The 21,882-nt window shown below is 40.2% G+C and overlaps 1 protein-coding gene across 4 annotated transcripts; it reads left to right on the top strand.

Moving 5' to 3' along the window:
• The first annotated feature begins 316 nt into the window (after positions 1–316).
• On the top strand, positions 317–4,302 carry LOC135628532 (interactor of constitutive active ROPs 2, chloroplastic-like). 4 transcript variants are annotated; one of them, XM_065135254.1, is made up of 5 exons: positions 317–473; positions 651–854; positions 963–1,017; positions 1,616–1,790; positions 2,484–4,302. In XM_065135254.1, the coding sequence occupies exons 3-5, from the start codon at positions 998–1,000 to the stop codon at positions 4,212–4,214; spliced, it is 1,926 nt and encodes a 641-aa protein (XP_064991326.1). In that variant the 5' UTR covers positions 317–473; positions 651–854; positions 963–997; the 3' UTR covers positions 4,215–4,302. The 4 variants fall into 4 exon arrangements, with proteins under 4 accessions (XP_064991326.1, XP_064991327.1, XP_064991324.1 ...); XM_065135255.1 differs by having other exon boundaries at positions 651–859; XM_065135252.1 differs by having other exon boundaries at positions 651–1,017.
• The last annotated feature ends 17,580 nt before the right edge of the window (positions 4,303–21,882 follow it).

Here is a 21,882-nt window from a genome sequence, read left to right as displayed (position 1 = left end):
ATCTTCACAGGTCAGTGCATGTTCCATTTGCCTCTCCAGATTCACTGGCTACGGAGGCCGTAACCCGTGACACTCGATCGTCTCAATCATGATACTGACAGAAATCTAATGGACTTTCCAATCTTTGAAATCTTTCATCCATATAAAAATATTTTTCATATGAGCCTTCTTTTTGCCTCATCTTTAAAGACTTCGAATGGCACTATTAAATTAAAAATTATTTTTAAGCGAAAAATGTTTATCTGAAACATTGTTTGTGTGAGTAGTTTATAGCATATGCATGCTTTGTTCTCATACAATATGTTTCATATTTTAAGCCTGTTCCTGTACTCATTTCTTAGCTTGAGAGGAACTCCACTAACAACCACAAGTAGGCAGAAGCCCAGGGAATCGCAAGCACAAACAAGAGCAGCAACAAGAAGAAGAAGAAGAAGAAGGTTTGGAGAGAGAAAAGAGAAGAAGACCAAGTCTTGGTGAGTTTGTTCATCTCAACCTCTGATCTCGTTCGGAGTTTCAATTCTTGTGTGTCATTCTCAATCTTGTTGTTGTTTCAGTTCAAAGATCTTTATAGACATTCAAGTAGGAGTGTAGACTGAACCACTCTGTGAACGATCACTTTTTCTGCAGTGACTTTATAGTGTTTTATGCAGCTGAACTGAGAAAGAAAGTGGAGTAGAGGCCAAGGAAAAGAGGCACTAGTTCTGCTCGAATCCTTTTCTCAGTTCCCACGTTTGGTGGTTGCGGTGCTTCATTTGGTAGGGATGATACTCTGCGTACCTGAGCAGGTTCGGAGTGAAGAAAAAGGAAGTTCCAGTGCTGTTCATACTCCTTCTTGCTTGCGTTTTTAACACAAGGTGAGGTGAGAAGAAGCACAATAATTCCATTCTCCCACTTGACATCTCTGTGCCTTCCTCCCCACAAATCTCTCACTCTGATGTCTTCCTGTACTTCTTCCTTCGCAGGGTTGGCCTGTCACAAGATAAATAACGCAATCAGCATGCAGATATCCAAAACAAGGTATGACACTGGTTTGGGTTACCATTTCCTGGGGCTATCTATACTTGCTCAGGTTCCCCGGTAATCATATGAAGTGGAACAGAATGTTCACTTGGTTGAACCTACACACAAAGAACACCGAGGTTGACATCATCACCATGGTCAGTCGGATGTTCTCAGAATCTTTTCCTGGTACTATTTCAGCTCCGGTGATGGCCCCCATGTGTTGGAAACACCCCATCTCAGACACTTGCCCATTTGTTGTTTCTTCTCTCCATGGTTCCTCAAATCTTATTTTGTTTGTTTTGTAGCTTGCTTCATGTTTGTCTTCTTTCCTTCAAGTCGTAGGTCCTCTCTCCTTGTCAATGTATCTGGAGATTTGCATTTCGATTTGAAGAGCTTGAAGCCAAATTTGGCTTTAGCTTCAAGCAAAATTGCCGTGCCACTGGAGTATAACATTTACCATTCAAATGAACTTACGAACCTCTACACAATTTCTGCTCGTAATAACACCTCTTGGTGATCGGTCACTTAGATCAGTCATCCGAGTTGATAAATAGAACGGCTTTGATGTTTCTTGCTGATTCTATTTTGTCTATGAGTTCTTCTCTTTGAGCAGGAATGGGTACACCGAAGTGCCAGCAAAGGCTTGTCTGGTGACGCCTAGATCGAAGCGTCCGATGAAGATGACTGGATCTGAATCAAATACCTCTTCTGCTATAAATCAATCGAAACATCTCATTGACAGAAGTCCCAAGATCGAATGCCGCACAGCCAAAGCCTTGGAGACTGAGGTACCCAATCCAGTCATCATAGTAATACCATGTCTGGAACCTTCGTCGCTGAGAGCCACAATCTTGAAATCAAAGGACCATGATATGTTTATCTGATTGCTATGTCTAATTGCAGCTTTAAATCAAACCATATCATCACAAACCTTCCATGAGAATCATGTGAAATCTGAGATAGTTCATGCATATTGGAATTAGCATTTGTGATTGCATGCTACTAGCAGCTGAAAATTTGGAGTTTCTATAAAAAAAAAACAGTGAAAATTTAGGAGAGACAGAGGCAAAAAAAATTCAAACAGTGAAATTATATTCGGATGGTACCTGTTAGTCACATGTGTTCTGTAAACCAATCACGTGAATGATGATATATATGATTTGACACGCAATCTTTTTACTTATTATTATTATTATTTGGTATTGTAATTAATCTCTACTTAATAGAAATCCAAATAAATTCATATGTATCAAAAAGAAATTAGTAAGTGGTTCAGTCTTTTGCTATACCAACAATGATGAAATTAAAGGAATTGTTATGCATTTTGTCCATAAAAAATATGCATGGTGGATCTCATTCAAGTAAACTCAATTGTTCTTAATTCTCGGTTGATATTGAGCCTGGTAAGAATTTAAGCCCGTACTAGAGGAGGTTGATATTACGGATCCTCACTTGCTTCCTTTTCTTTGCTTCTGATCCAGAGGAGACGGCCGAGTAGGGTCACTGAATTGGAATGTCAGATCACTCAGCTGCAGGAGGATCTGAAGAAGACAAGAGATCAGCTGAACTTAACTGAATCATGGAAGAGACGAGCCCAGCAGGAAGCAGAAGAGGCCAAGAAGGAACTTCTGGTCATGTCTCTAAAGCTGGAAGACTCCCAGGGCCAGATGGAGGAGCTGTCGGCGGCAGAGGACGGTCGGATTCAAGAACTACGAAAGATTTCTCAGGAACGCGACCGTGCATGGCAGTCCGAGCTGGAAGCTATCCAGAATCAGCACTCGGTTGACACTGCCGCGCTGGCCTCCGCCATGAACGAGATGCGGAGGCTGAAACTGCAGCTTGAGATGGTCCTTCGATCCGAGGCCGCACTCGCAAAGAAGTCTGATGTTCATCATTTAGAGATCCAGTCCTCGAAAACGAATCTGGCAGAGGCATCTTTCACCATCGAAAACCTCAAAGTCCAGCTCAGAAGCAGCGAAAAAGCCGAATCCGAGGCGAAATCCACGCTTACCGAGACGAGGAGACAATTGGAATCTGCCCAGAGTACAATCGAGTCTCTCCTTAGTGACGGATCAAAACTCATGGAGTCCTTCAGCATCGTAGCTACCGAGTTGAAAGAATCCAGAACGGGAGTCAAGTTACTCGAAGAAACTGTAAAGAAACTGCAGCACGAACAGTTTACTGATCATACACAACCCTCAGTCGATTTCGGCAATCCGAAGAAGATCTGCTTTGGTTCTTCAGATTCCGAGGCGGAACAGTTGATGTCAACACTTGAAGATGCTCTGGTCGAGCATCAACAAGAGCAGATCTTAAGCATGGTGAAGCTCCAATGCACTTATGAGATGATGGACAAAATGAGTACCGACTCCAGACTCAGAGAATCTGAACTAAAATCGAGACTAAGCGAAGCTGAATCAGAGATCACCGTGTTGCAGACCAGTCTGTTCGACAGGGAAGTGGAGCTACGCAGGATCTCAGATATGAACAAGAAGCTGCTCGCAGACATGGACAAAATGAGTACCGACTCCAGACTCAGAGAATCTGAACTAAAATCGAGACTAAGTGAAGCTGAATCAGAGATCACCGTGTTGCAGACCAGTCTGTTCGACGGGGAAGTGGAGCTACGCAGGATCTCAGATATGAACAAGAAGCTGCTCGCAGACATGGATAAAAGACGGGAACATCAAATTCAATCTGAAGCTGATGTCATATCTTTGAAGTCCAAACTAGCCGACAAGGAGACGGCACTGCGGAGACTCTCTGAAGACAATGAGAAATTGAAACTGGAGCTGAGGAGGGTGGAGACAGAGAAGCATAATGCTTGCGAAGCAGCAGCGGCTGAGATGATGACCACGAAGACCGCGCTGACGAAGCTAGGATTCATCTCCGACGAAGCCGAAAAAAACAGCGAAAGGGCTACAAGGGCGGCGGAGGAGCTGAAGGCAGCTCAAGCGGCGAAGACAGAAATGGAGGCCGAGTTGAGGAGGCTGAAGGTGCAAGCGGAGCAGTGGAGGAAGGCAGCTGAAACAGCTATCGTGATGCTTACGGCTGATCAAACGGCTGGTGCTGCGGATTCCGATTACAGGTCTGCTGCGGGTAAGCTGATGAGCCTACAGTTCTCCGACGACTTGGATGAGGAATCCCCGGGGAAGAAGAAAAGCCATGTCCTTGGAAGAATCAGAGGGATGTGGAACAAGGACCAAAAGTGACGGACCAATTTGCATTTCCAGTTTGTAGTGCTAATCCAAAACCTTGGTTTCTCTTCAGTTCCGAAACAATAAATCACCGTTTGCTCCACAGTTTGTGTCCGGTGGCTGATATTTTCTTAATTGTGTGATGAAAATAATAGAAGATAAGAATAATTATTGAAGACGTTTTATTGATAAAAAAGTAAAAATGCTTCTTCAATAATTATTCTTATCTTCTATTATTTTCATTGTGGTATCATAGCAATGAGAAAAGCGAAGCTTCGCTCTTGCCTTCGGCCAGCGATCAATGTCATTGAGAAAAGCAAAGCTTCGCCTTTGCCTTCGGCCAGCGACCAACGTCGCTGTAGCCAAATTCCTAAGAGGCTCCACGATCAATCCTCATCTTTCTCACCGTGATAGTCTTCGTTGATTTGCCAACAGTCGACGGACTTAAGGAGAACGAATGACGGACTTAAGGGAACGAAATGAATGCCTGTGCTCTCATAACAACAGCAATCGCAGTAGCAACAACGATCTGCTCTTGCTCTACTCACGACTCTCGCTCGTAAACCATTCTTTGCATGATAGAAGATAAATTTTTCCTAACTATACGAGGAAATCTTTTTATTATCAGAGGAAATCTCTCTCTTATCATTATGAAGCAATTATAATAATATAAATGTCGGATTTCAGGTTATATATATATATATATATATATATATATATATATATATATATATATATATATATATATATATATATATATATATATATATATATATATATATATATATATATATATAATAGAGAGAGAGAGAGAGGGGCTTGATCTCATAATTCTACTATGATCATCTGAAATTTATTTAATTAGATTTCAAGCATTCAATCCTTGTTAATTAGGTCTGGTATATCATCATATATCAATATTTATTTATTTATTTAGAAAAATCTATTTTGGAAAGGAAAAATGAGAAAAAGAGAGAGAAATTAAGAATTATTTTTCTTCTTCCTAAGGAACCTTTTGCTTTTCCTTTCCCTTCTTTGCTTGATTGTGAACCCTAAAATTGTCTATTATACAATTCCCAGGTTTAAAGATTTAAGCTTAGCATAAGGCAGGTAGTCAGCTCAGCTCAGGATGGAGAATTTTGGTACAAAGAAAGAGATTCTTCAGAAGGCTTCCTCATCAATTTTGAAGCAATGTAAGTGAATAACATATTAGACAAATATTGTATTTATCCTCCTAAATAAGTATGACTCAATTTTGACCAATCTTAGTTTCGCAGTGTCCAAAACGACATGAATTATTATGTATCTTTATGACTTTTAGTTATCATATCTATGTAATTGAACTAAATGACATGTGTAGTGTATGTCTTTTTCTTGGATGTGTTAATTTTGATATGTTGCATAAAAGATAATATTGATATGTTAAATTGAGTTAAGCATGAATCACCTATTATCATGATAAATGATTCCACAAAATTGAATAATGTAATGCTAATATTTTATAAGTGAGTTCCATTTGAAATGATATGAACTTGCTAGATACTAGAAGAACTAAAATTTCTATTTTATGAATCTTATTATTATTATTATTATTATTATTTTATATATATATATATATATATATATATATATATATATATATATATATATGTATGTATGTATGTATGTATGTATGTATGTATGTATGTATGTATGTATGTATGTATGTATGTACATATATATGTATATATATATGCATATATATATATATATGTATATATATGTATATATATATATATATGTATATATATGTTTATAAAATTTTAGAAACTCCAATTAATACAAATGATATACTTATGTTATATGATAGAGTAAAAAAAAAAAGATGATGAGTAATATGGAAGTTTAATTGAAGAGTTAATTTATCTCACACATTTAAGACCAAATATTTATATACAGTCCTAACAAGTATCATTTTGGAATAGTCAAGAGAGTTCTTAAATACATCAAGAAACATTTCAATTATGACATCCATGATAATCAAGTAAAATATTTTAAGTTATATTTTTTTACTAATAATGATTGGGTTCATTGTCTCAAAGAGTTTAAGTTATATTTTTTTACTAATAGTGATTGGGTTTATGATAGAAAAAACATAACAGGAGTGATTTCATGAACAATTAAAAAATAAAAAATTATTGCTCTAGACAACATATGTTTCGACTATAAGTACAATATGTTAAACAATTTAATTTTAGATAATTTTAATAGATCTATAAGGAAAGTAAGACGGACCAACTAAAATCTACTACGAAAATAAGTCTATTATTATAATGACGAAGAATTCTATCTTCTATGGGAATACCAAAAATATCAAAGTTTAATGTTATTTTTATTCGTGAACATTAAGATAAAGAAGAAATTCAAATAGACTTTTATACTATCATATATTAGCTTATCAACATCTTTATAAAAGCCAACTTTAAGTTGCAAATATTTTGAATTAAGAGAGTGATAAAATATTTTATCCAAAACAACTCATTTGTTTTGGAACAGTTTAAAGCAGATGAGAAGCGGAAGATTTGGGTAGATGATAAACATGGATTGTTTCATCCAAATAAATGGGGATGAGTTTTGTGCATGGATGAGGATGAGAAGATTTGTTAGGCTATGGTGATTTCCTTTTTATTTAGAAAACTTGTATTTTATACTTTTGAGTGTAGATCCATGACATCAAACTTGCCGAGTAAATGATAAAATTGATTTGAAATAAGAGATCTAGTAAAAAAAATTCAACAGATTGCATTGAAATTAAACTCCATGTCTCATTAGCTTCAAGAGCATCAATTTCTTCTTGTATTACATTTCACCATTTGAGTTCTTAATTTGATAGCATGAACAAAAACAAAATTCTTAGGCTGCTTTTGAAGAGAAATAGAAGTTATAAAAGCTCTACATGAGTGATAAAGGATCATTACTCCTTTTGATGATTAAGTGGACATGAAAGTCATGTAGCTGGCGAATATACTCTGTGGTTAAAGAAAGGAGAGAGAGAGAGAGAGATGGCGGAAATTTTTCAGCGATTAAAATCGAAAGCTACGTTCGTTTGATAAAAAACGATTTCGACGTAAAAGCTGATTCTAAGATTACTTTAACTTAAGATTAAGCGAGATGACGTTAAAATAAATCTACAAAGGCAGTTTACAGTTTATGATGAAAATTAGAATGCAAGCGCAAACTGAAATGCGACGTTCGTACGATAAAACTGGTTTACGTCTAAATGTCAATTTTGAAGATATTGAACCTTGAGATATGTTTTATAAATGCGCAGAAGACAGTTTGCAGTTATAATTGAAATCAAAACGTAAACGTAAACTGAAATGTAATGATCGTACAAAAAAATCGATTTACATTTAGACGCAGATTCGGAAAGCTCTGAACTTAGAAACTCGTTCGTAAAAGCGCAGAAGGCAGTAGCTATTTAGGAGGTTTGCAGTAAAGATAAAATGCTCAAAGTAAATACAAACCGAGATTTAGAGTGGTTCGGTCAATCTTGACCTACTCCACTTTTGGCTTCCTCCACCAACGAGGTCACCGACGTCAACTAGAGGCCTTCCTTCAATAGGCAAAAGCCAACCATCCTTTTACAGTTTCACTCCTTTTGACGGGCTTAGGAGACAACCCTTACAGAAATTTTCTCTCCTCTCTTTACAACTCAAAACTTTGAAGAACAGAGGGAGGAGAACTTTTGGCCTTTACAACAATTTTGAGCTCTAAGAATCATAGAAAGATATCAAGATTTCGAGTGTAAGTTACTTCCTTTCAGTGCTGAATGGGTGGGGTATTTATAGGCCCCAACCCAGTTCAAATTTGGAGCTCAAAACTGTCAATTCCCGGAATTCCGGGATCAGGCGGTTGCACCTCCTGACTGGGGCGGTTGCACCGCCTGGTAGAGCTCAAAGACTGAGCCTCTGGGCGGTGCCACCTCTGTTAGGGGCGGTTGCACCTCTCTGCCAGAGCTCGAAGACCGAGCTCAGGCGGTTGCACCTCCTGACTGGGGCGGTTGCACCGCCTACCAGAGCTCGAAGACCGAGCTCAACCGGTGCTACCTCCTGTCAGGAGAGGTTGCACCGCCCAGTCTCGCTTGGAGACTGAGCCCAGGCGGTTGCACCTCCTGGCTGGGGCGGTTGCACCGCCCAGTCTCCCTGGGAGACTTAGCCCAGGCGGTTGCACCTCCTGGCTTGGGCGGTTGCACCTCCCACAACAATCAGGGTCCGAATGGGTAGATCCATTCGACCCAAATTGGGTTTTTCAGGGGCCCAATTGCCCCAAGATTAAGCTAATGGGATCACCTCCCATTTTCAACTTAATCATTGTGCTAACTACGATAAATCCTAAGACAATTTCTGCAGCTTGCTCCGGTGAGTCAATCGCTTCTTCCGGCGAGTTTCCGGCGAACTTCCGTCGATCATCCGATGAACCCTCGGTGATACTCCTGCAGAATTTCGGCAAACTCCTGGACTTGCGACGATACACTTGGCGAGTTCCAACGAGCTTCTTTGGCAAGCTTATGGACTTCTCGGATTTGTTCCCGCAGAACTTCCGACGATAGTCCGAACTTCCGTCGAGCTCTCGAACTCCCAACATGATCATTGTCATGACTCCGGCGCAACTCCTGCTGCATGTCTTACTTTCATCGTAGTTAATCCTACACACTTATCTCAACATATAGGTTAGACAACAAATGACAATTGACTTCATCATCAAAATCCGAGATTCAACAATCTCCCCCTTTTTGATAATGACAATCAATTGATAATGGAGTTAACCTTAACTCCCCCTGTCTACATGCCATACTTGAGATAAGTCATTCTTGAATTCAAGACCTAAGAATTCAAGTGACATCTCTGAAGATGATGTCAATACTTGACATTCATTCTTACATAATAATTTTGAATGATGGTAATTGTAACAATTCATCATATTGTAAGATATCAACATGTAAAGCTGTGAAGTAAGGTTTTGATATCATTACATGATGTACACATTTCAAATATTTTAGTAAGTGTTGCATTTCTATATATGGCATCTGTTCATATTTCCCTTGATGATGCAGGCATGGCATAATCATAGCATTAGTGTTTATAGCATCAATTCATATATTTCTCCCCCTTTATCATCAACAAAAAGCATGGTAGATGTGATACCAGGAGAACAATATAAGTAAGTTATCAAGCATATAAAGGAAGGCATGATACGTATAATGTTTTGAATACTTCTTCTCCTTTTATGTTATAATCCTTTGTGCATGAAGGAGGAAAGTCATTTTATCAAATCCATTTCAGAAAAAATATTTTTCAAAAGAGTGTATTTGATTTTTGTCATTCCAACTGTTAAGCGAATCCGAAAATGAGATGAATTCTTTCATGCATTCGGACAAGATTATGCTACAGTTTTTCAAAAATCAAAACATTTCAACACATGGCAATCAAGTGATTTGATCATTCAATAAGGTTCGAAAAATAATTTTGACTAGTTTATCTATTCGGACACATCAACATTCCTAATTCTCTTCTTCTGAAATCAAATTGTTCTTATGAAATCAAACATGTCAGCTAGTTGATGTTTAGTATAAATGACAATGACTTATCAACTGCATTGGTATATCACTTTTTCAAACTATATTTATCATGGAAATCAAAGCACAAGGTTTTCAAAACTTTTAGTTTCAATATAAAATCCGAGATAACCATTTAGTTTATATTTACCACAAGGCACAAGGCATATATTTACCACGATAGATGTTTACAACTCTACATATGCTTAAAATATATCAGGTAACCATATCAAGTCAAAGCACATCATGGTTAGTAACATAAGAAGTTTATAATAACAACAGATGATTGTGTTCATACAAGCTCATTCATGAGGTGAAAAATTAAAGTGCCTAAACAAGGAGTCAAATTGACGATGAATTTGTTGTAGCTCAGATAGGATTTGATCTTGTCGTTGTTCAAACCGTTCTTGTCTTTGTTCGAATCGGTCCATCCGAATCCTAATATCTTCGACAGATGATGTATGAGTTTGCTCAAATGGATGTGTTTCCTCAAAGGGACAGATCGGAGGAGATTGGGTACCCCTAAATACTAGTGTTTCCGGTTCTGGTTCAGGTTGAGGGGGATCAGTTCTTCTTGGCATTCTAACACAGTTACCGTTTCTATAAAAACATCTTAATCGGTGAAGTAGATTTTTATTTATTATGCTAAATCTATCTACTTTTATTACTTCTTCTTCCGGTGGTATTAGAATATCGTAGGCTTTCATTATTCTAATGATTATACCACCATATAGGAGCATCATGTCTTTCTTAGATAGTTCTAACATGTTTTGTTGGATAAGATAACTAAGACAGATGTCATGTCCTTTCATGATCAAATACATAGTTCCTAATTCTAATTGGCTTACTTCATCATGATGGTATTGTTTAGGGAGAATGATGCTAGTTAGGATATGATGAAGTACCTTAGTGTTTAGAGGCAGTAGATGTTCACAACTTTTAGGAACAAATGCTAAGTTGGGATTGGCAAAAATTGTTCCTAAGACTTCAACATATGTTGTTCCAATAGTTTCATCATCACATGATCCTCTAAAGTAAAGTCCTTTACTTTTCATGGGAATGCCTATCATGTCGCAAATGAATCTATCCGTAATTGATATGTGTTGTCCTAAAAGATAGGTGGACATTCTTTCTTCTTTATCTACTTGTATGTTGTTGTAAAACAATCTAACAAGTCTTGGATAGATGGGTTCGTTAATTTATAAAATTGGAAGAAGATCTAAGTTTGCAAACCATTGGATTGTCTCTAAGTCTCTTAGTTCATTTAAGTCTACGTATTTTCCCTTATTGACACTCCTAAGTTCGAAAGAGGAAAATTTTTCAGCATGGTATTTTGAATCGAAAAGGGTGAGATCAAAATCTTCTACTAATCTCCTCTTTCCTTTGTCCCTTGAGGATCTTCTAGATCCCATAACTACTGCTGTTTAGAATAATAGTGATGAGCAAGAGTAAATGAATCAAAAAACAGAGTTTAAGGGCTTCTTAGAGAGTACCTTAGTGAAATCTTCAAGAGAGGGAAGGATTGTTGATGCTTTGCTTCGAAATGAGGGGTATTTGGGATGCTAAGATGGGAGAAATGGGGATGGAGGAGGCTTGGAAGAGTAGAGGAGGGAAGGGATTGAGTTGGGGTCGGTTTCACCGCCGGCCCTAGCTTGGGTTAAAAAGGGGCAGAGTTGCGGGCGGTTGCACCTCTGGCTGGAGCGGTGCAACCGCTTGCAACACGTGACAGCTGGAGGTGCTACCTCCAGTTGGGGCGGTGCCACCGCCTGCATGTCACGACCTTAGCTGGAATTGCCTAAGGCGTGAGACACCCTTGCGGCCAAAGACGCGAAGTTAGCTTGCGTTGCCTAAGTCACGAGTCACCCTTGTGGCAAAGACGCGAACTTAGCTTGCGTTGCCTAAGTCGCGCTTCGCCCTTGCGATCTTGCTCTGCAAGGATCAGCCCACTTTGTAACCTCTCGCAGGTCCCGAAGGACCTGTAAAAGAGAAAGAAGTTAGTTCAAAAGAACGAGCAACGGACAAGTCCCGAAGTCTCGCGAAAAGGGAAGCTTTACAAGCAAATCGACGAACACCTTGTGTGCACAAGAGAAAAGAGGGAGAGGGAGAAAAACAAGGCTTTCAAGGATGAATGAACAGCTGCAAGCCCACAAACAGCCGCTCACCTGGTCCCGGGCGCAAAACCAAGTTCCCGTAAAGGTCACGTGCGAACTTGCGAAAGAGTGTTCAACGCCCGGTATATAACCGAAGCCCCATCCAGCCCTGTGCCACCCGGGGGGTTCCTGGGGTCTTAGATGGCTGACATTTTGGTGAGCGGAGGCAGCTCTCCACTCACCTCCCGTGGCACGCGAAAACGGAGCTGTTTTGGGCTGTTTTGGGGCTGTTTTGCTCAGTTCGGTGAGCGGTCTCTTTGCAACGCTGCAGCTTGTTCGAACTTACATATTTACAAGCAAAATGACCCAAAACCAAGAGAAAACCTACTGTCAAGCAGCTGTACATGCAGGTGTGAGCGACGAACGGTTCGTTGAACGGAGTTGTTGCGGGTGCGCGACGACCGTTCGTGACATTCTCCCCCACTTAAACTGTCGACGCCCTCGTCGACGCTTGTTGGTAGTTGTTGATGACTTCTTCTTCATGTCGCAGGGCATCTTCAGGCTCCCAATTGGCTTCAGTTCGGGGAAGCTTTCGCCACTTCACCAAGTACTCTGTTTGCTCAGCTCCGTTGGGTAGCTTTATCTTGCGATCCACGAGAATGGTTTCCACTCGCTTCTCGTAGGAGGCTGTGATGGGAGGTAGCCGAGTTGGAACACTTCGGGAAGCATCTTGCGGATCCAAGTGGTAGGCTTTTAGGTTGCTAGCGTGAAGGATGTTGTGAATTTTGAACCACGCCGGCAGCTGCAACTTGTAAGAGACGTTGCCTACCCTGCTGATAATTGGGAAAGGTCCTTCATACTTGCGCACCAATCCTTTGTGGACTCTGTTCCTAAAGAATTGGAGTGATGTTGGTTGGAGCTTTACCAACACCAAATCGCCAACTTTGAACTCTTGCGGTCGCCTTCCCAAGTCTGCCCACTTCTTCATCCTTTTTGCCGCCTTCTCCAAGTAAGCCCGCGCAATATCGGCATTTCGATGCCACTCCTTTGCGAAATGATAGGCTGATGGACTGCTCCCAATATACCCAATTGCCATGGTGTGCGGAGTCGACAGTTGTTGTCCTATGATAATCTCGAAGGGGCTCTTGTTGGATGCAGAGCTCCGCTGCAAGTTGTAGGAGAATTGGGCAATGTCCAACAGCTTCACCCAATCTCGTTGATTGGCACTCACGTAGTGCCGAAGATATTTTGCTCCAAGAGCGAATTTATTCTTTTAGTTTGGCCATCCGTTTGGGGTGGAGGCTTGTAGAGAAGTATAACTTTGACCCCAACAATTTGAATAGCTCAGTCCAGAATCGTCCCAGGAACCGAGCGTCTCGATCACTAATGATATTGTGCGGGACTCCCTAATACTTCACTACATCCTTCATCATCAGTCTGGCCGCCTCTTCTGTTGAACAGTGTAGGGGAGCAGCAATGAAAGTTGCATACTTTGAAAACCGATCGACCACCACGAGTATCGATCCGAGTCCCCCTACAGGTGGCAAGCTTGATATGAAGTCTAAGGAAATGCTCTCCCATGGCCTTTCTAGTACGGGCAACGGCTCTAAGAGTCCCATCGGCTTCCGCTGCTCCACCTTGTCTTGTTGGCAAGTAAGACATATTCGAACATACTCCTTCACATCAATCCCCATCTTTGGCCAGTAGAAGGCCCTCTCCACGAGAGCCAACATTCTGTGAATGCCGGGGTGTCCAGCCCAAAGGGAATCGTGACACTCTTTTAAGAGTTCACGTCTTAGATTGTCCACTCGGGGAACATAAACCCTATTCCCTTTTGTGTAGACAAGTCCCTCCTGGACCCAAAATCGTCGTGCCTTGCCTTCTTTGATGAGCTGCATCAGGATAACTGCCTGGGGATCACTATACAGTCCATCTCTGATTCGGGAAAGGAAGTTGGAGTGTAACTGACTTGCTTGGCCTCTGCCCTCCAGTTGTGCAGCATTCACGCATTCCACTTTCCGACTCAACGCATCGGCCACGACATTCGCCTTCCCGGGCTTGTATTCCATTGCCATATCAAATTCAGCCAGGAAGTCCTGCCACCGTGCCTGCTTTGGGGAGAGCTTCTTCTGAGTTTGGAAAGAGCTCAGGGCGATGTTGTCTGTCCTCAGTACAAATCGCGACCCAAGAAGGTAGTGTCGCCAAACTCATAGACAGTGGATCATGTTGAATCTCGGATTTTGATGATGAAACTAATTGATTGTGTTTAAATGTTTGACTACATTTTGAGTGATACAGGTCTACTCGATCAAGATTAGACAATTAACGCAGGAGGAATTGACGTTGCGTCGGAGGAGATCACGTTAGGATATTGGATGGCAGAAGGCTTCGGGCGTCGGGCATCGGGCCAAGAGTGGAATTGCGCCAAGGATATCGGCGTTGTGGAGGTCAACCGCCGATTGGGCAACAAGCCGCAAGAGAGGACGATGCGCCGAAGAATCGGACGAAGCGCCAACCAATGACGTGCCAAGCAACAGAATGTCAATTCGCTTTATAATAATTGTCTAGATCGGAGTAGAGTTTTGGTTTGTGTATGCAGGATTAACTACGATAACGATGAAGACATAAAGCGAAACAAAGTGCTGGAGTCAAGCGCGAAGGATTCGTTGGGAGTTCGAGAGTTCGACGGAAGTTCGAAGGTTCGTCGAGAATGCTGCCGGAACTCGCCAAGATCAAATCGTGAAGTCTAGGAGCTTGCCGGGAGTCCGCAGAATGGTTTCCGAGAGTTTATCGGAAGACCATCGGAAGTTCGCTGGAAGCTCGCCGAAAGAAGTCTTGACTTGCGGACTTTGTAATAGCTTAGAAAATGTCTTTAAATTCGTAGTTAGCACGTTAATTAGGGTTAGGATTAGGTGTTAATCCTATAACCCAAGTAGGGGCCAATTGGGCCCAAGTTCGGACTAGTTTGGGGCAAGATTGAAGCCTAACTAGTGGGCTGAAAACACTGTAGTCGGGCTGAAAACACTGTAGGCGGTGGCACCGCCTAGCTGGGCGGTGGCACCGCCCAGCACCCGAGCCCTGGGCGGTGGCACCGCTTGGCTGGGCGGTGGCACCTCCAACAGCGGGAACCCAAAGAGAATTCAAATTTTGAAGCCCAAATTTGAATCCTCTTGAGGCCTATAAATACCCCTCAAATCTCAGCTGAGAGAACAACTTTTTGAGCAGCAAGTGTTTGAGAGAAAAGCCTTAGAAAAGTGTTAGCTTGTCTTGTTTTCAATTTGCTAGTGTTCACCTCCTTCTTTCTTGTTGAAAATCTGTAAGAGAGTGAACCGCTTGTAAAAGTTGTAAGAGGGGTATTCACCCTTCACTTTCAAGAGATTTGCTAGTGGAAGGTGGAAGCCTCATCGAAGAGGGGCCTCGCAAGTGGATGTAGGTCACTTGACCGAACCACTTTAAAAACGGCGTAATCTCTGGTTTGCATTTCTTATTGTCATTTACATTACTGCAAATCTTCTTACTTGCTTTGTTTCATCATTACCTTTGCTGCGCAACTTTAAGAATACGCTTTCAAGTTAAGCTTTTCAAGTTCCGTTCTTATCGTACGAAAAATTTGTCGAAATCAACGTTTTAATCCGCTGCACTAATTCACCCCCCCCTCTTAGTGCCACTCCGATCCTAACAATTGGTATCAGAGCCACGGTTTTCTACTTTGGTTTAACACCCAAATAGAAATGACTCCTTATGGCTTTCAAGAGGGTCACTCTCTCATTCGTCCTCCCTTTTTCAATGGGACGGACTACACTTGTTGGAAAACTCGAATGAGAGTTTTCTTACTTTCTTTGGATTTGAATTTATGGGACATAGTCGAAAATGGATTTGAAATGTCTTCTCTCCCAATGAACCATTGGAATAATTTGGAGAAGAAGATGTTTTCTTTAAATGCAAAGGCTATGAATGCCTTATATTGTGCACTTGACAAAAGTGAATTTAATCGCGTTTCGATGTGTGACTCGGCTTTTGATATTTGGAGAACTCTAGAGGTCACTCATGAAGGCACTAGCCGAGTGAAAGAGTCCAAAATCAATATTCTTGTGCATTCTTACGAACTTTTCCGGATGAAACCAAGTGAGTCCATCGGAGACATGTACACCCGGTTCACGGATGTCATCAATGGACTCAAAGCTCTTGGTAAAAGTTTTTCTAATTTTGAACTAGTCACTAAAATCTTAAGATCCCTTCCAAAAAGTTGGGATCCAAAAGTTACGGCCATTCAAGAGGCCAAGGACCTTAAAACATTCCCTCTCGAAGAACTTATTGGGTCTCTAATGACCTACGAAATGAACAATGTGACAAAAAAGAAACTCGAGAACAACCTTCCAAATGATAGGAAGGATTTGGGACATAGAACACATGAAGACCACTCGAGCATAAGCTCAAGTGATGGTGAACTTAAACTACTAATGAAACAAAAATTAAAAAGCAAAAAGAATGGAACTACTTGCTTTGAACGCAAGAAGAACAAAAGTTGGGATGAATTGAGCTCTTCCGAAGACGAGGAGAAAATCAAGAAAGGCGAGGTGGCAAACTATGCCTCACCCTCTTTCAACAATGAGGTAATCAAAATCCCACTAATTTATTTCGATATTACATAATACTTTCTTGAGTTATTTTTAATTTAGTTTAGGATTAATTTTCTTGAAAATTGCATGTGTTATGTTAATGCAGTAAAATGTTAAATATAAATCTAATGCTTATACACCTAGTAAGATTAATCTTATATATGTGCTTGAGAAGCAAGAATTTGTATTTTGACGATTTCCATATTGATTTTCAATGACGATGCATGACTTTTGAATGGAAGGCTTGATGATCTTTTTATGAACCTTATCTTTGGTTTTCAAACATGATGTATAGTTTTGACATAAGAACAAAAATTTGAAGCATGCTAATATAAAGTCAATCATATAAAGTAAAACTAAAGAAATTTTAAATATCTATAAGAATCATTCAAAATTATGTTCAATAAGACCTTACTTGATGTTGTAATGAAACCATTGAAAGTTTTGATGCTATGATTTGATGATTTTATGCATGAGATTGTAAAGTTATACATGATGATTTTTATGATTTATTGGTCTTGATGGTTTTTATGATAAAATTCATTTTTCGATCCTAAATGTTGATGCACATTTTTATCTAGCATAAATGACATGAATTTAAATAACTAAAAAGAGAAAAGCATTGTTCTTGAAAATTATTTTTCTCTATCTTGTTGATTTATATGAATCCCTTGAAAATGATTTTGGTTTGATGATTTGAATTAGAAATGAGTTATATCAAAATCATGATATTGATTTGACAAAATTGAATGAGTTGAAAACAAATAATGATTTTTCTCTTGAATACAACTTGTAATATTTTTACATATATATTTTCATCTTGATTTCTCGATATTCGATACATGAAATTTTTCCATGAATCAAAATTCTTTCATGATGTGATTCTTCTTGGTATTCACTAAAAATGATACATTCAAATTAACCTACTCTACTTGACATCTTGATAATTTATGACTTGAATATCATGTATAATATGCTCATAATGATGATTGAGTTATGTATGAAAAATGGAAGATATAGTTTTGAAATTTTGCATGTTCGAATTTGAAAATATTTGATATGCATGAATTGAGACCTTGCTCTCCTACCACTCTTTTTGCTATTCACCAAAAGGAAGACTAATTCTAATAAACCATGATATGCTATATGAATTTTATTGTATTCATGAAGTAAGATCTCATCACTAATTTTTGTTTATATTCCTTCATGTGATGATATGAATGTATGAAACACTTATGATATGATTTTTTATACAATTCCATGTATTCGTGAAATATTAATCTCATCACCCAATTAATTCCTCTTGATACTCCTAATGTGATGAAGTGAAATTATGCATGAAATACAAATGGGGATAAGTTTTTGGTAGGATATAATTTGACAAATTGATACCATCATGATATGAAACATTTATGATTTGCAATGATATATGCAATACTTGTGCTTTCTAATTATGATGTGATGTATTACATATGATGTAAATCATGATTTAAAATACTATGAGTTGTCGCTAAAATGATGTATTATAAATATTGATTTAATGTTTTGTATCATGAATACTCTAAATGATGAATATTTGGTATCATGATCAAAATGTTGACAAATAGTTAAAAATTTTAGTATCATGTATGATATCCTTATAATGTTGATCGATTTATTCAATATCATGCATGAATGAATATAAGGTTTTTGAAAATGTGCATATTCTAATTTGAAAATATGATGATGCACAATTAAGATTGATACTTACCTTTGTCATAATTGATGTAATGGGTCTTCCCTTCTTTTTGACAATGACAAAGGGGGAGATAGCTTGCTTGCACAAGTCAAGAAGATGCAAAAACTTGATTGCTGGCTTGCCTATCTTAAGTAGCAAAGATTGCTAACTTGCTTATTTCAAGAAGCAAAAGTTATCTTCTTGAACATCATTATCTTGCCCATCTCAAGAAGCAAGACTTGCAACCTGCACATTGCAATAGGAAGTAAGAATCGATAGCTTACACACTTCAACAAGAAAGCTATCTTGTATTTGCTTTTCAAATTTTTACTAGCTTGTATGTTACAAAACTTGCTCACTTTTTCAAATACTTTGCTAGCTTGCACTTTGTAAAGGAAGCAAAAATAACACTTCTCAAAAGAGAAGAAAAACTTACTGTCTTGAACATCTTTAATATGCTAGCTAGCATGATGTACAATTTGCTATTTTGAATATTACAAAGAAATACTATCATGCACATTGCAAAGAAAAGCAAAGTGCAATCTTGTACAAGAAGCAAGTGTTGAATTGCCATGATTGAACTTAAAAATCTTGCTATACTTTTGTGCTTATATGTTGTGATGAAAATCTAGCTTTATGTTGCAAAAACTTGCATATCTTTTAAAATAGCTAGAGCTACTTCTCCTTTTTGTTGATGACATAGGGGGAGAAGTATATTGATGACTTCATACATTGAATTAAATATTTTATATATTTGCATGATAGTTTAAATGCTTTTCATAACATGTGATGAATGTTACTTGGATTTGGGATAATCCAAGTGTTTTATCAATGGCATATTGATAGGGGGAGTTTAGTTAAACTCCGGGGAGTTAAGGTTAACTCCGTTAGTCATCAATTAGTTGTCATCATCAAAAAGGGGGAGATTGTTGAATCTCGGATTTTGATGATGAAACTAATTGATTGTGTTTAAATGTTTGACTACATTTTGAGTGATATAGGTCTACTCGATCAGGATTAGACAATTAACGCAGGAGGAATTGACGTTGCGTCGGAGGAGATCACGTCAGGATATTGGATGGCAGAAGGCTTCGGGCGTCGGGCATCGGGCCAAGAGCGGAATTGCGCCAAGGATATCGGCGTTGTGGAGGTCAACCGCCGATTGGGCAACAAGCCGCAAGAGAGGACGATGCGCCGAAGAATCGGACGAAGCGCCAACCAATGACGTGCCGAGCAACAGAATGTCAATTCGCTTTATAATAATTGTCTAGATCGGAGTAGAGTTTTGGTTTGTGTATGCAGGATTAACTACGATAACGATGAAGACATAAAGCGAAACAAAGTGCTGGAGTCAAGCGCGAAGGATTCGTTGGGAGTTCGAGAGTTCGACGGAAGTTCGAAGGTTCGTCGGGAATGCTGCCGGAACTCGCCAAGATCAAATCGTGAAGTCTAGGAGCTTGCCGGGAGTCCGCAGAATGGTTTCCGAGAGTTTATCGGAAGACCGTCGGAAGTTCGCTGGAAGCTCGCCGAAAGAAGTCTTGACTTGCGGACTTTGTAATAGCTTAGAAAATGTCTTTAAATTCGTAGTTAGCACATTAATTAGGGTTAGGATTAGGTGTTAATCCTATAACCCAAGTAGGGGCCAATTGGGCCCAAGTTCGGATTAGTTTGGGGCAAGATTGAAGCCTAACTAGTGGGCTGAAAACACTGTAGTCGGGCTGAAAACACTGTAGGCGGTGGCACCGCCCAGCACCCGAGCCCTGGGTGGTGGCACCGCTTGGCTGGGCGGTGGCACCTCCAACAGCGGGAACCCAAAGAGAATTCAAATTTTGAAGCCCAAATTTGAATCCTCTTGAGGCCTATAAATACCCCTCAAATCTCAGCTGAGAGAACAACTTTTTGAGCAGCAAGTGTTTGAGAGAAAAGCCTTAGAAAAGTGTTAGCTTGTCTTGTTTTCAATTTGCTAGTGTTCACCTCCTTCTTTCTTGTTGAAAATCTGTAAGAGAGTGAACCGCTTGTAAAAGTTGTAAGAGGGGTATTCACCCTTCACTTTCAAGAGATTTGCTAGTGGAAGGTGGAAGCCTCATCGAAGAGGGGCCTCGCAAGTGGATGTAGGTCACTTGACCGAACCACTTTAAAAACGGCGTAATCTCTGGTTTGCATTTCTTATTGTCATTTACATTACTGCAAATCTTCTTACTTGCTTTGTTTCATCATTACCTTTGCTGCGCAACTTTAAGAATACGCTTTCAAGTTAAGCTTTTCAAGTTCCGTTCTTATCGTACGAAAAATTTGTCGAAATCAACGTTTTAATCCGCTGCACTAATTCACCCCCCCTCTTAGTGCCACTCCGATCCTAACAGATCACTGCTGTCATCTCCTTCTCATGCACTGGATACCGTCGCTCGGTCTCGTTGAGTTTGCGGCTCTCGTAGGCCACCAGATGACCTTCCTGCATGAGTACCCCCCCAATAGCAAAGTCCGAAGCATCTGTGTGGACTTCAAAGGGCTCTCCATAGTTTGGCAATTTGAGCACTGGTTCTTCTAGAACAGTAGCCTTCAGATCTTGGAATGCTATCTCACATTTGTCAGACCACTTCCAAGGCTGCTCCTTCTTCAGCAACTCCGTTAGTGGAGTTGCCCGCTTCGAATATCTCGCAATGAAGCGTCGATAGTAGTTGACGAAACCAAGGAAGGATCTCAACTCTGGCACCTTCTTTGGAGTTCGCCATTCCGCAACTGCTTGCACCTTCGACTTATCCATCCGGATGGAGCCATCACCGATTCGATGCCCCAAGAATAGAATCTCAGTTTGAGCAAAGTAGCATTTCTCCCTTTTTACGAACAAAGTGTTCTCCCTGAGAACCTTGAAAATCGTCCGCAGGTGCTTGACGTGCTCCTCGAGCGTTTGGCTATAGACGACGATATCGTCCAAATAGACGACCACGAACTTATCCAAATACTCCTTGAATAACTGGTTCATGAGAGTACAGAATGTGGCCGGAGCGTTGGTTAAGCCGAAAGGCATCACCAAGAACTCAAACGCTCCATACCTGGTCACACAGGTAGTTTTTGCTTCGTCGCCTTCAGCAATGCGCACCTGCCAATACCCCGACCGAAGGTCGAGTTTTGAGAAATACTTTGCCTTGCCCAATTGATCGAACAAGTCCACAATGAGCGGGATGGGATACTTGTTCTTCACTGTCACTTTGTTGAGGGCTCGATAGTCGACGCATAATCGGAGGCTCCCATCTTGTTTCTTCTGGAAGAGAACTGGAGCTCCGAAATGTGCTTTAGAGCTGCGGATGAGACCACCGCTTAGCAGTTCACCTAACTGCTTCCTGAGTTCGGCCAACTCTGGTGGAGGCATGCGGTAGGGTGGTCTTACTGGAGGCTTCACTCTTGGCTCTAGCTCGATACTGTGATCCACGCCTCTGCGTGGAGGGAGAGTCTTCGGCAACTTGGGTGGCATAACGTCTTTGAACTCTTTTAGGACGTTCGCCACCATAGCAGGTTCTCGAATGGCCTCCTCGTTGAGTGGCTCTAGCTTCATAGCAGCCACGAATGTCAACTCGCCTTTTCGCACCCCTTTCTTCAATTGTAATGCCGAAATATGTTGGGGCTCCTTAGTTCCTCTCCGAGAGACGGGAACCACACAGGG

This window comes from Musa acuminata, chromosome BXJ3-1 (genome assembly GCF_036884655.1).
Source record: "Musa acuminata AAA Group cultivar baxijiao chromosome BXJ3-1, Cavendish_Baxijiao_AAA, whole genome shotgun sequence".
NCBI classification, from domain to species: domain Eukaryota; kingdom Viridiplantae; phylum Streptophyta; class Magnoliopsida; order Zingiberales; family Musaceae; genus Musa; species Musa acuminata.
Note: the sequence above shows the minus strand (reverse complement) of the source record. Positions and strands in the feature narration are given on the sequence as shown.

What these genes read in the sequence shown, in the direction of transcription:
- LOC135628532 (XM_065135252.1), top strand. Translation starts at nt 935, where the DNA reads ATGTCTTCCTGTACTTCTTCCTTCGCAGGGTTGGCCTGTCACAAGATA. An exon ending in ATGCAGATATCCAAAACAAG is followed by an intron (nt 1,018 to 1,615) that starts GTATGACACTGG and finishes CTCTTTGAGCAG; the next exon opens with GAATGGGTACACCGAAGTGC. An exon ending in CCAAAGCCTTGGAGACTGAG is followed by an intron (nt 1,791 to 2,483) that starts GTACCCAATCCA and finishes CTTCTGATCCAG; the next exon opens with AGGAGACGGCCGAGTAGGGT.